This window comes from Dunckerocampus dactyliophorus, chromosome 20, assembly GCF_027744805.1.
Source record: "Dunckerocampus dactyliophorus isolate RoL2022-P2 chromosome 20, RoL_Ddac_1.1, whole genome shotgun sequence".
NCBI lineage: Eukaryota > Metazoa > Chordata > Actinopteri > Syngnathiformes > Syngnathidae > Dunckerocampus > Dunckerocampus dactyliophorus.
The window spans coordinates 5,940,294-5,954,706 of record NC_072838.1 but is presented as its reverse complement, the minus strand read 5'-3'; the positions used below and the strand labels follow the sequence as shown (position 1 = coordinate 5,954,706).

The window sequence follows — 14,413 nt, the reverse complement described above, 5'->3', positions numbered from 1 at the left end:
ATATAAAGTCATGTATAATGTGTATAATGTAATAAAATAGGTAGATGACAAGTAATTTTATAATATTAGTATTTAGTAATATTTTCAATTATCTATAATAACAATGTCATGTATGTTATATATAACTAAAATAGATACGTAATTTAATAATAAATAAATTGAGCTTGTAGATAGACGACATAATATTATAATAACTACTATAAATATACTATAAATACTACTGCTATGTATTTCATTGTATTATTATTATTATATTTTTTATCAAATTAACTGTGTTAATAATGTATATGACGTAATTAATTGATAAGAAGCAATGAGATCATAAATAAGTTGCTTGAGCTTGTCAACAGCTTGTTGAATAATATAATAATATAATATGATATTTTAAAAGTTAAAATATGTATTAACTTGTATTTTTTAAAGGAAATTAACTGTAGTAATAACGTAATATATATTATATAATTCAACGTGGACTTAACTCTCACCTTTTCATGTGGTAGTGGGATCAAAAAAGTTGATGGGGGAAAAAAATATATTTAAATATATATATATATATATATATATATTATATATATGTATTCTAAAAATGTAATAACGGGGAGGTGGGGAGCTGCGCAGACGGTAGGGGGTTCAAGTCAATGACCTATGACCCTTGCAATAGGGGGTAGGGTCCTGGGTTGTCCTGACTGGCGGTGCAGCCTGTGAGGGGTGCGGGGAGGGGGTGTGGGTAGGGGGTGTGGGGTGGGGGGTCACCCTGGACACAATAGGCTGCCTCCTTTCCTCAGTGTTCAGCGACGTGACCCTCACACCCTCATCTCCATAAGACTGCCTCCAGCCTGTGCTCAGATTGAGACTTTATTAAGGAGAGTCCAGGGTAATCCTCCTACATGCGCCCCCCCCCCCTCTCCTATCAGCGTCCGTGGTGGACTCGACCCCCAGAAACACCCCTTGGTTTAATCCACAGCAGGGGTGGCCAGTGTCACTGTAACCCTAAATCCTGACATCTGTATTTGCAAATACCAGGGGTGTCCAAACCTTTTCCATTGTAATATTTTTTATTGTATTTATTGTTTATTGTTCTTTTTTCGTATTTTCCGGACCTGAATGTGCTTGAAAGGCCTGGTGAAAAAGTGTATATTTCGGTGGCCCTGAACATGGACCCCTCAAAGCTCACTTGGAACCAACCCACCCTTGTCACCTGGTGCCGGTTTCACAGATCTTTATGAAATTCGGTGGAGACGTCTGTCGTGACAGGACACACGAAAAAGTCAATAGAGCCCATGTTCGCAAACACACAGGAAGTGGAGCATTTTGGGTTGAACCAGTGTTTTTGAGGTGCAAACCAGGGCTCATATTATTATAATTCTTATTGTTATTAGCAGTGTTGGGAATAAGTAGAGAACACCGGCCTGCAGCGTTGTGGTAGAGACTTGTCTTATTCTAGCACACCTCTCAAGCCCAGGGTTTTCAGACATTGAGCTTGGCCTCCACCTCCGGTGGTTACAGGCCTGGAGAAAAAAGGCGTGACAGACGCGACACAGCAGCGATAAAAGCATTAGCCATGTTTGCATAACACGCAGCGGCAAGAGTTTGAACTCCCATCACGAGGACCATAAAGGAAGCCCTGAGGTGATTTCATGTCCATTCATGCCCCCCCTCAGAATGCACAGTCAGTGCAGTTTGGGCATGTAATGTGTACAGTAATCCCTCGTTTATCGCGGGTAATTGGTTCCACACTCAACCGCGATAAGTGAATTTCCGCAAAGAATGACGGCTTATTTATAAATGGAATATTTTGGAAGTTGGAACATAGAAAACCTGTTTACCACCTTCTTTTAGAGCCCTCTAGACATGAAATAACACCCCTATAGTTACTCTTACGCTCCTATTACCCAATATAGTAGACATAATAAGAGAAAGTAAGACATAAGTAAGACTTGCGCTCATGTGTGTTGCTGTAAGTGTGTTCCGGTGCGAGGGGAGCTGAGTTGGGGGCGGTCAGGAAGTGATATCAGGGGTTGAGTTTTAGCTTGGAGTGGGTTACGGCCCAAACAGTAGCTCGTTGTCAGGGATTATTGTGCCTGTTGTCAGATCACTGAATTCTGCAAAAAAGACTGTTGTTCCAGCGATCAAGTCTGGTGCTTGTGTGTCTCACCCAACAGTACAGACACCATTAAAGCCATTTAGTGACCAGCATAGAAAACTACATACCATTACAACGTCTTTGTATTTGTATTTTACTTCAGTTAGACATTTTAATGCATGAAAATGCTTCATTTGGGCCAAAAATGCATAAAATGTGGTTATGGTTCAATTGATAGCGAACACGCCTACGATTTACAAGTCGAGTCTCGCGCTTTCTTGCCGATGGCAGCATTGCGTCTTGTCAGATGCTCATTCATGTCGACGTTTGCACCTTAAAATGTGCTTAAATACGCATGTCTTCGACTAGTAATAGGCCGTATTCAACCACAAAACTGCAGTTTGATTTATGAATATATTTTTGAAATACCGTGATAGAACGAAGTCGTCAAATTCAAAGCGCAAAGTGGCAGGAGATTATTGTACACTGGTAATGTATAGACTGTGCATTTGACAAAAATGTAATTAAGAATGAATAAAATAACCAATAAACTAAATAAGTGCTTTTTTAATCATCTCTTTTTAATTGAATACATATCAAATATGTTATATGTCATAATAGAAATAAAACATATCAAAATGAATGCATTAAATAAAAAAATCAAAAATAAATAAATAAATATACTGTATATATAATATTGAAAAATATTTATAAAAATATTTTTAAAATATATATATTTATATTTAATAATTCTATAATAATTAAAAGTAATATTTGTCAATGTGTTGAGACGGCCTGTGGAACAGCGATACCAGAGGAAAATGTCCTGGATAGCAATAAAATGTGCATTGCAGCAATAAGACAAGAAAAAGGCACCACTCAGCCCTTGCAAACATGAATTCACACCCATGCATTCCGTCCACAGGATGTCTAAAAAGGGAAAATGCAAAATAGAAAGTGTGTGAAGTTCAGGGGCAGGACTAAAGGGTTGGTGGTACTTCTGACTGGACATATTCTCCCTCCCCCATTGTGCACATCCATCCTCCCTGATCCTGACGCTCTCATGACCCCTGAGGGGCTCGGGGTTACAGACACGGGGTCCTCGTGAGGGGGTTGCTGGGTTGCTGGACAACCCCTTCCCTTCAAAAAATCTCATTATTAGTCCTTCCCCAATATTGAAAAGGCTCCGACGGAACATAGGATGCGTAACGAGCAGCACGGTGGCCCAGCGCTTTGCATGTTGGCCTCACAGTCAGCACATCAAGGGTTTGAATCTTCCTCCCGGATTCCAAAAATATGCGTAGGCCAACGCAGCGTTCCAGGCGAGAGATGAGGACTGAGTGGTCCACGGTGTCACAAGCGGCTGTGAGGTCTCAAAGCAAAGTTTTTAGCGTGGAGGGAAAAGAGAAAAGAGGCCAAAATGTACATTTTAAAGTCAAAACAATGAATTGAACAGCCAAAATAGTTGTTGATTGCCGTTATTGTTGGTATTGTTGTTGTGCTCTAATGCAATCATGTGCTCTAATCATTTTCAAAGTCACTTTGCATCTGCAACAGGCGAGTACGGCCCCCCCCAGAGTGGCGCAAACTTGCATGCCTTCCATTCTTCCGTAACCTTGTTGTGGTAAACATCACACAGCAGGCCTCATTGTTGGCCCCTCTAGCCTCCCAGGTTGCAAACACCATGTGTTCGATCATCGTGGAGTCCCAAAATGCAACGCATGTCACCCCTTGGGAGCCCTGAATTTCATTACCAGCTCCAACGGACAGGAGGCTCGGGGTGGAGTGGGGCAGGGGGTGTTCTTCTTCAGGCACAGCTGACTGCCGGGCCCCCAATCACCTCTTCCTGCTGCATCTGCTGGATGGGACGTCTCTCATTAGAAGTGGGGGCAGATGCTCATTTCGTGACGTGACGCATCAGCACAAGCAACGACACAGCTCACCAGGAGGGCGGCGCCCCTCTGTGGTCGAACAGTGAGAATGACACAAACCAGGCGAGGCTGCTTGTGTCAAAATTGCGTGTGAATGCTGAAGCTGTGCGGAAAATGTAGGAATCCTCTGGGCGTGGAAATCTGTTGCCTGAATGTATTGATGCTGGGATTAGTTTGCATGGATCGTGAAGTGTGGAATGGGAATTGCTCGGCTGGAACGTGTGGAATTTTTGGAATATGGAAACTCGGAGGTTTTCATGATGGAATGGTTTGAAGTGGATGAGAAATGTGGAAGGACAGGAATCTCTCACCCTTTTGTACTTTGAATTTTCAAATCCACTCTATCCCGGTAAAAACAATATATTCATGAATAAATCAGGCTGTTTCGTGGTTGAACACAGCCTATTATTAGCCAAAAAATAGGCATATTTGCGCAAATTTGACATTTTTTTACATTTTTTTCCGAACCGCATACTGTAAAATGAAAGGAAGTGGGGGCCACTACGTGTTTTAAACCAACCCATGTAGATATGCTGGGACGCATCTCAGCTTTGTGTTATCGGTCCATCCATTCTCTTCTCCTCATTAGGGGCATGCTGGAGCCTATCCCAGCTGACTTCGGGCGACAGGCGGGGTACACCCTGGACTGGTCGCCAGCCAATCGCAGGGCACATATAGACAAACAACCATTCACACTCACATTCACACCTATGGACAATTTAGAGTCGCCAATTAAGCTAACATGCATGTTTTTGGGATGTGGGAGGAAACCGGAGTACCCGGAGAAAACCCACACACGCACGGGGAGAACATGCAAACTCCACACAGAAATGCCCAATGGAGAATCGATCCCAGGTCTTCCCAATCTCCAGACTGTGACTGTGTGGCCAACATGCTAACCACTAGACCACCGTGCGGCCTGCGTTATTAAAGCGCATTTCTCATGACGCTTTTTAGCCATTTTTTTCATGTTTACCAATGTTTCAACTTTCTTCTTGTACATTTTTTCGTCTAACGTTATGACTTTATTCCTCATAATATTTTGACGTTATTATCGGCATTTTTCCCAACACAATTTTCCAAAAATTGCAACTTTATTCTTTGTTCTTTGTTTCTCATAGTACGACTTTTAGTCCTTTATGCTATTTTTGTCATTGTTGTACTATAACAATTTCTGCTCTTTTTTCTTGCTTTTGCCGTTGTTTTAAAGTTGTATTTTTATTTTATTTTATATGTTTAATCGTATTTTTAGAATGTGCCAAAGGCCAATTAAAAAAAAAAATGCTGCGGGCCAAAAATGGCCCCTTCGGCCGCACTTTGGACACCCCTGGCCTAAATGAAGCCTTTTCAAACATAAAAATGGCTAAATGAAGTGAAATACAAATACAAGGCATTCAGAAGATGCATTCAAAGACATGGTGATGATATGTAGTGTTCTACGCCGGTCACTGATCAGTAATGTTACTGTAATGTTGGGTGAGACACACAAGCACCAGATTTGATTACCAGAACAACATTTACAGCAACACACACAAGCACAAGTATTATTTGTGTCTTAAATATCTTATTTTCTTTTATTATGTCTACTATATTAGGTCATAGGAGTGTAAAGGTGACTATAGGGGTGGTATTTCATGTCTTAGAGGGCTCTAATAATGTTAAAAGTGTATTTAGAAGGTGGTAAACAAGTTTTTGATGCTCTAACTACTAAAATATTCCATTTATAAAAAAAGAATCCCACTTTGCAGAAATTCACTTGTCATGGTCGTGTCTGGAACCAATTAACTACCATAAATGAGAGATTGTTGTACTAAGAATCGGTGTGAAAGTCTTGAATGAGCTGAATACTTTGATGTTGGTTGAGGTTTATATTGGTTGAGAAGTGTGGAACTGGTAAAAAAAAAAAAAAGGTCCATTCATTTTCAGTGTGAATGTTGCTGTGAAAAATGAGGAATTACGGAAGATTTGGGAAGTTTGACGTGTGAATGGATAGCCGTCATGCACCGGATGAGCTGAACATCTTGATGTTGGAACGGCTTGAGAAATGTGGAAGTAGTCGAGCATCAAAAAGCGTGGAAGAATAAGAATATTAGGTGCTGACACAGTGATGCACACGATTATATAATATAATATAATATATTATATTATATTATATTCACTAAAGAGGCAAAACATGGCATGAAAGCAATGAACAACAAAGATAGTCGCATTCACTAAAGCAAGGGTGTTCAAAGTACGGCCCGGGGGGGCCATTGGCACATTATAAAAATATCATTTTAAATGAAAACTGAAAAAAAACAACAATAGAAAAAAAAATGGGAAACTCAGCAGTAATTTTCCAAGAATGAAGTCAAAATATCAAGAGAGAAAAAAATGTTATCTCATGAGAAAATTCATAATTTTATGAGAAGAGTGTGGTAATATTAGAAGGAACAATAACATCATTTTAGTGGCATAAAGTTGAAATATTCAAGGAAAAGGAAGTTGCTTTTTAAAGTCGTAATAAAAAAAAACAAAACAGTGAATAAAGTTGTCAATATTGGAAAATTAGGTTGCTGAAAATGCAACAAAGTCCAAATATGATGGGAATCGATTCATAAATACAAGAAGACAACTTACAACAACAAAGTTGAATTAGTTGGGAAAAGAACATCTTAACAGAAAAAAGTTGTGTTTCTAGCAAGAATTTTTTAAGATGAGAATAAACTTGAATAAATAATGCCATTTTAGTAGCGTAGAGTTGAAATATTCAAGAAAAAATGATGTTATTTTTTAAAAGTTGTAATATTATGAGAAGCGAGGCAAAAAAAATCATTTTTTTGCACAATTAAGTTGGGGAAAAAGTTCAAAATTAATATTATGGGGGTAAAGTTGTAATTTAAGAAAATAATCTATGAATATTTGAAAAATTAAGAAAAACAGCAAAAATGGGGGGAAAAAGAGCAAAGTTGATGCGACTAACAGGCTTTTTTCACCTGTATGGCAAAGCTGAGATGTGTTTTTTTCTTGAAGTATCACTTTTTAGCGTATCTACATGTGCTGCTTTACAAAATATCAACGTGGCAAAGTTGCATCCCTTCATTTTTCACTATGTGGCCCTCGCTGGAATAACTTTGGACGCCCTGTGCTAAAGCTAATACTTTACTGAAATGGCAGCATTCAGCCTTTTTAGGAGTTCAGGAGTCTAGCGATCCTGATTTAGCTGCATTTTGAACTCTAAATCTGTCAGATTGGATCACCTGCTCCCTTTTCAGGTCTCCACATAGTTGGATTTAGGTCTGAGCTCTAGCCGGGTCATTCCAAAGCTTCAGGTTTTCGGAGTGTGTTCGTGGCCACTAAGAGTTGCATATTTATTTACAATGAGTTTCTTTGCTGCTCAATCGAACGACTCCCAGACGCCCGAAACCAATCCAGAGTCAAGTTGAGCCGCAGGCTGCTTTGTCTTGGTTGTGGGAACCGATGGCCAGATGACAATGGACGCATTTGGCAGGACAGACGCACGGCTCCATCGTGACATTGATCGGGCATTGTTGGGGTTCAAGTGCAGTCTGCAGCTGGGAAGGAGACGGCGGCCGTGGCGTTTTGCATATGAGGTCATTACCACGGCAAGACGTATATAGAAAATGGAGAAGACTAGGGGGGTGTCGCCAAGGTCACAGCGGAGAGGTGACCAGGGTGCGACAGAGGAGATCTGGTGGCATGGGAAAGTCACCTCCGGGATGGATCTGAAAGGACGGGGAGGGGTGGAGGGGATGCATAAGAAGGGGCAGATGGTGCCCTTGGGTGCTTGATGGCTGACGGAGTTTTACAGAGGTGACTGGGGGCTGGGTGCAAATAAGCATAGTCACAACATCATTGTCGCAGACGGCCCCCGTTTCTATTCAGGCTCTCATAAACTTGACCCCAGCAGCCCCGGCTAGTGTTCTCCTGCTCGCTCTCCGGCATTGTTGTTGCCCTCTCTGCATGGACGGCTCACTGGCATTCTGCCGCCATTGTTGCTCGTCTTCGTAAAAGTGATAAATGCGGTAAAACGAACTCATCAGTCAAGAGGAGTGAAGTTTTTGGGTGCATTCTGAGTGAGGTCCGACTGCTTTATGAAGCATAAAACACTCGTCCCAGCGTAAATCTTTTCCCGTTTGAAGAAGTTTGGATGACAGCTCTTGTTATTAACCATAGCATCATTCACAGGAGCGCTGCACAACGTGTCTTTGGGAGACGTGGATAGAAGCTCACTGTGTCTGTCTTATTTTTGCATGTTGCATGGTTGATTTCTACACAAAACGAGGACAAATGTGCACACAATCCTCATTGGGAATTCCATTTATTTGCAAAGTGTACGTAAAGCGCACAACACATCTAATACTGCAAACAGTTACTTTTTTTTAACACATAAGAACCCAAAGCCGTTGGTTCCCAAAGCGGGGTTCACGTACCGCCAGGGGTAGGCCAATTGTAATAGGGGGTACGTGAACAAAAATGAAAAACAATTAGCGCCTAACGGTCATAATTACGAGTGTGCCTGAACGCCTCACGGTGCAAGGAGAACGACGCGGAAAGGAGCGAGAGCATGAAGTTCTTCATTGCTCTGTGTGCAGCGTATGAAGAAATAAGTATGTTTGGTGGTTATTTTGTACAATTTTGCACATTTTGCACTGCTTTATCATGATTGTTCAACTTTCCCCTTCGATTTGGTTTTAAATGAATATGCAGACTTAAACCGTTGCTATCGTGAGTGAAGAAAATTCAAATTCAAGCCATTCAAACGGAAAGCTGCCAACAACAAACTGGAATAAAAGGATGATTACTTATTATCAGTGCTCACGTGAAACTTTTTCAAAATGTAACCATGCAAAATACACATTTGTGACCCAGAATTACTATAAAATTATTTAACCAATTAAGTCTGTTCAATATTTCAAGTTAATTAGGATAAAAAGGTGTATGTTTTTGAAGTGTGCAGGAGTGGGGGGCACGTGGCTTCAGGTCAAATGCCTGAAGGGGTACGCCACTGTGAACAGTTCGGGAACCACTGCTCTAGAATGTTCTGAAGAGTTATGAAGATGAAAATGAACTTAATCCCCCAAAAAACATTTCCACTGCATTTCAGCCCTGTCACAAAAAGAGCAGCTGACATCATGTTAGTGATTCTGCGGTTAACGTAGGTGATGGGGTTCCTGACGGAGTGAGAATAAGAGACTGGAAGCTTTAAAAAGTGCTTGAAATCGTTGTTTTTCCTCTGTTAACCGTGGCGACCTGCAAGGAAACACAAGCAGTCACACCAAGCGTCAGGACTGTTTCTGAAAGTTGATTCAGCTGCAGGATCAGGGCGATCTCTCAATATTTTATTGATTTATTTTGTTTTATTCTTGTAAAATTACAGCATTTTTTTCCATTTCTGCCATTTTTCCCCATTTGTTCCTGTAACATAACTTTTTTCGTAGCCTAATTTTGACAAAAATTCCAACTTTCTTGTTTGGTTTGTTTTTCATAACATCCCAACTTAAAAAAAATGTCTTTCTTTAATATTTCAATTTTATGCTGTTAAAAGGATGTTATTTAGTCTCATAATATTACAACGCTCTCGTAAAATGTCACCCTTTTTTTTGGTTAGATTACAAGTTTTTTCTCTTAATATTTTGACTTTATTCTTGTAAAATGACTGCTGATTTTTTCCATTTTTTCTGCTGTTTTTTTTTTTTTTGGTGAGTGAAATGATATTAAAAAAAAAGCCATGGGCCGCAAATGGCCTTGGGGCAAATACAAACACTTACGCAAGTGTTTGTATTTTTAAGCCATCAAAAGCAGGTCTCAAGCATCTGGCTGTTTTTTTTGGTGTAAAATCTTTTTAGTCCCAAAATCGGAATTGGCACTGGCCCCCCAAAAAATCCATATGAGTGGAGCCCTGATTTGAACACATTTAAAGTGTCGCTGACGCGTCACCGTGGCTTCTTATGGGTTTGGAAGAAAAGGTATAAGTTCGATCTGAATGAGCATTCAAGTAAAAATGTAAAGAAAACGTTAATGAGCTGCTCCAAACAGTGATTCAGTTTCACATTCATTAAAATCCATTCACTGCGAAAGCGCAGCATTAATATAATTTGTCTAATATTCAAGAGTCAGACTTAATTGGGTTAGACTGAAATACATAAGCGACAACGCCGGCTTGTACGACCGTGAATCAAATGACACGCCACTGAATCCATTTCATAGCTGGAACTGTCATAACCGGAACAGAAGCGACTTTTAATGACCTGTCTTTCTCCTTCCCAGGCGCGTGTTTGGCCTCAGAGCTGTCCTTCCTGCAGGAGCCCAAAGATGTGATTGCAGTGAGGGACCGCCCACTCATGCTGGACTGCACAGTGCAGGGCGAGGAACCCATCCAGATCACGTGGCGTAAAAACGGAGTGCCTCTAAGCACCAGCCCACGGGTTCAGGTGCTGGCGAACGGCACCCTGTTGATCCAAAGCTTCCAGAAGCGCAAAGAGGGCAGTGACGCTGATATGGGCGAGTACGACTGTGCCGCCCAGAATCACTACGGCATGCTGGTCAGCCGCAAGGCCAAAGTCCTGCTGGCATGTAAGTGTTTGACAGTGGAAATACAGGACCTTCCTCTAATGCACCTAAGCTAACACTTAGCCCTTCCAACGCTACAAGTATCATTGCTCCACCACTAAAACCCACTGAACAAGCATCTTCATTTATTCATGTCCAGTAGTAGGAGCTTATCTGCTGAAGGATAGAGGCCTCTTGTCCCCAAAACAAGTCATCCACAGGCTTATCACCTGATTTGAATAGCCTTGGATGTCTCGGCATGCGAGTCTCCCCACTTTCCAAGCAGGCAAAGGCAGATGATAGACAGTATTTTATTATTCGGGCGAAGGTTTGAACCTGCCAACATACTTTCTGGGAAAACTCATTCAATATGCTGTATGGGCAACGGTGTTCCCGAATGAGCTTTTATTTAACGCCAACAGTATTCAACCTGGACAACACCACTTGGGTCATAGCAATAAAACCAGGAGTTTATGTGTAATCTAGCAGAGTTATAGCTATCTTGTTTTACCTCAATTCAAGGAGTTGCCATGGCGATGGCTTTCTAATTTGCCGCCTCTCGTATCGATTACAGCCATCACGTTACAGCGAAGGAAGCCCTGCATGGGGGTGGATGCCAAGAAAGTAGAAACTTTATGCAGCAATCCTTTGTTTACGGTGGTTCATTGGTTCCACACCCGACCGTGATAAGTGAATTTCCACAAAGTAGGATTCCTTATGTATAAATGGAATATTTTTGTAGTTAGAGCATAGAAAACCTGTTTACCACCTTCTAAATACGCGTTTTAACATTATTAGAGCCCTCCAGACACGAAATAACACCCCTATAGTCACCTTTACACTCGTATTAGTCAATATAATACACATCATTTTGTAACAAAATATTGTAAATCCAATTAATTTGTTCCAGACACCCAAAAATATTAACAACAAACACATCAAATACATTTTTATAAAAAACTAGAGAAGCACTCGGAGAGTGCAGACCTCCGCCAAGCACCATAGTCCCCCCCATATGGTGATTCACACCAAAATAATAATCCTACATTTTTTGGCTCAGTCAGATATTTTGTAGAACCTCTGATCATTTTTTTGTGGAGTTTTATGCACAAATGCCAAAAATGGTCCTATCTCACAATGTTAAAGAATCTATAAAAAAAAAATCCTGGATCCAGACGGTGATCCGGATCACCCCCAAAATGTAATCAGTTCTTCCATATCCCATTTCCAACCATTCCTGGAAATTTCATCCAAATCCATTTAGAATTTTTCAAAAACATAACCTCGGCGCTGCACTTGGCAGAGGTAAAAAGTAATGTTGTGATGAAAAATTCACAAATGTGGGGTCACTAATGCTGAATGGCAAATATGCGGGGATCTACTCTACTGCATTTTTCCATTTCCAATAATTCATTCACAATATTGCATTGAGAGTCACTTTCAATGTGTCCCACACACGCTGATGTACAGTGGAACCTCGGTTGTGGTCATTCATTCATTTCAGAAGGTCAGACAAAAACCAAAACGTACGGAAACTGAGGGAATTTTTCCCATAGGAAGTATTGTAAAGCCATGACTCTGTTCCAGACACCCAAAACAGTATTGACAACAAATACGAAGTAGTTTTACAGGCAGAAAACAGTCAAATGTGGATGTGGACTTCCTGTACGTGCTCATGAGATTGAATTCAATAGTGTTTCTCGCCATCTTTATCAAAATGCTGGTACTTACAACTTTCTTTGGCCCCATGGCGGGTTATTTAACATTTATTTAGCATTCAATAAAAAGTGAGTGAATCAGCAAAGCGTAGTTTGCTTTGTTTGTCATTTTTGCGTGATGATACAGTCCAGGGCAAACAGACTGGTTTGTTACCTGCAGTACTGTTATGAAAAGCGAGAGTGTACAAATACTGAGGCAAGATTTGAATGAAAATTTTCACCGAAAACCGAACGACATAAACACTGAGGTTCGACTGGATGTGTCTTTGCATCTCCAGCTCTTCCGAAGTTTCACACCCACCCGATGTCCATGACGGTGGATGAGGGAGGAGTCGCACGCTTCCAGTGCCAGATCAATGGGATACCTGAGGCCAACATCACCTGGGAGAGAGACAGAGTGCCACTGAGCACCAACGACAACAGGTAATCACACGCAGCACCACCACACAGTGCACAACAAACATTACAGCACAAGTGAAGTCGCATATCATCTTTTCCAGGTACACGCTCCTGCCGATGGGCATCCTTCAGGTGACGGGTGCGAGGCAGGAGGATGCTGGCGTGTTTCGCTGCGTTGCCAGCAACATTGCAAACACACGCTACAGCCACGAGGCCATGCTCAACATCAGCGGTGGGTGGAACAATGCTGAAGGGTTTAATAAGGGGCAGAACATTCTAGAAGAATCTTACTGCATTTATTTAAATGTACTGAAAAAAGCAACAGCGCCTCACATCAGCGCTCCTTTCCCCTTCCTGCCCCAGGCGCATCTCAGACTCCCCAAATCGAACGATTCACTCACTCAGCTCACGTGTTTCACTGACTCACAGCTGCTCATTGTAGACTCAAGTTTCACTGACTCACAAGTTAATGATGAACACCCGAGTTTCACGGACTCACGGGTTGATCCAGAGTTGAGTTTCACTGACTCACAGGCTGAGGAGGACTTGAGTTTCACCGACTCAACAGTTGATAAAGACTTGAGTTTCACTGACTTATGGGTGCTAGACGAAGACTAGAGTTTCACTGACTCACTGGTTGATCAAGACTTGAGTTTCAATGACTCAGGGGCTGAGAAGGTCTTGAGTTTCACTGACTCAACGGTTGATCAGGACATGAGTTTCACTGACTCAAGGGTTGATGAAGACTCAAGTTTCACGGAATAACGGGTTGATCAAGTCTTGAGTTTCAATGACTCACACGCTGAGGAGGACTTGAGATTCACTGACTCAACGGTTGATGAAGACTTGAGTTTCACTGACTCAACGGTTGATATAGACTTGAGTTTCACTGACTCATGGGTGGTAGACGAGGACTCGACTTTCACTGACTCACTCGTACTCGACAAAGACTCGATTTTCATTGACTCATGGGTGGAGGGAGAGTAGAGGATGATTGAGTTTCACTGACTTATGGGTGCTAGACGAAGACTCGAGTTTCACTGACTCACTGGTTGATCAAGACTTGAGTTTCACTGACTCATGGGCTGAGGAGGACTTGAGATTCACTGACTCAACGGTTGATGAAGACTTGAGTTTCACTGACTCAACGGTTGATAAAAACTTGAGTTTCACTAACTCATGGGTGGTAGACGAGGACTCGAGTTTCACTGACTCACTGGTTGATCAAGACTCTACTTTCACTGACTCAAGGGTGCAACTTGTTGCACATGTGCGAGTTTATGAGTGAATCGAGTACCAGATTCGCTGCAGTGAGTGACTCATAGGAACTCATGCCATTACTCAGCGGCCCCCTAGTGTTTAGGAGGGACCCTGCGTTGGCCAACGATGGCGTTTGAGAAAGTGCAAGTAAACACATAGAAGTGAAAAATAGAGAGATGAAGTATTTCTGGAATCTGACAGTTTCAGCGTGTGTAAACGGAGTCACTGTGTTTGAACTGTAGAAGTACTGAAGTACACGTCCAGTCGTACACAAGCTCACCGTCTGACTAAGAACTCTTCTGTCGTTGCAGGTGCAGCTCCCAGAACTTACAAGGAGCCCGTCATCCTGTCAGGCCCCCAGAATCTAACATTAACCGTCCATCAGACGGCCATCTTGGAGTGCATTGCCACAGGAAACCCAAAGCCGATTGTTTCCTGGAGCAGACTAGGTACCACCAGGACGTGCATGC

General features: G+C 41.7%; 2 protein-coding genes across 6 annotated transcripts in view; one reads left to right on the top strand and one right to left on the bottom strand.

The window, feature by feature from the left end:
- The first annotated feature begins 8,552 nt into the window (after positions 1-8,552).
- si:ch211-57n23.4 (immunoglobulin superfamily DCC subclass member 3) overlaps positions 8,553-14,413 on the top strand; it is a 31,703-nt gene continuing 25,842 nt past the window's right edge. For all 4 annotated transcript variants that reach the window (XM_054763652.1, XM_054763650.1, XM_054763651.1 and 1 more), the window contains exons 1-5: positions 8,553-8,624; positions 10,285-10,590; positions 12,563-12,707; positions 12,785-12,915; positions 14,255-14,392. In XM_054763652.1, coding sequence (XP_054619627.1) covers positions 8,582-8,624; positions 10,285-10,590; positions 12,563-12,707; positions 12,785-12,915; positions 14,255-14,392 — 763 coding nt within the window. In that variant the 5' untranslated portion in view covers positions 8,553-8,581. The remainder of the gene's footprint in view (positions 8,625-10,284; positions 10,591-12,562; positions 12,708-12,784; positions 12,916-14,254; positions 14,393-14,413) is intronic.
- The window catches only part of LOC129173101 (gonadotropin-releasing hormone II receptor-like), a 56,052-nt gene continuing 53,610 nt past the window's right edge, over positions 11,972-14,413 (bottom strand). Inside the window, exon 5 of one of the 2 annotated variants that reach the window (XM_054763653.1) lies at positions 11,972-12,665. The gene's annotated coding sequence lies outside the window, so the exon portion shown is untranslated. The remainder of the gene's footprint in view (positions 12,666-14,413) is intronic. The other variant, XM_054763657.1, reaches the window with a different exon arrangement.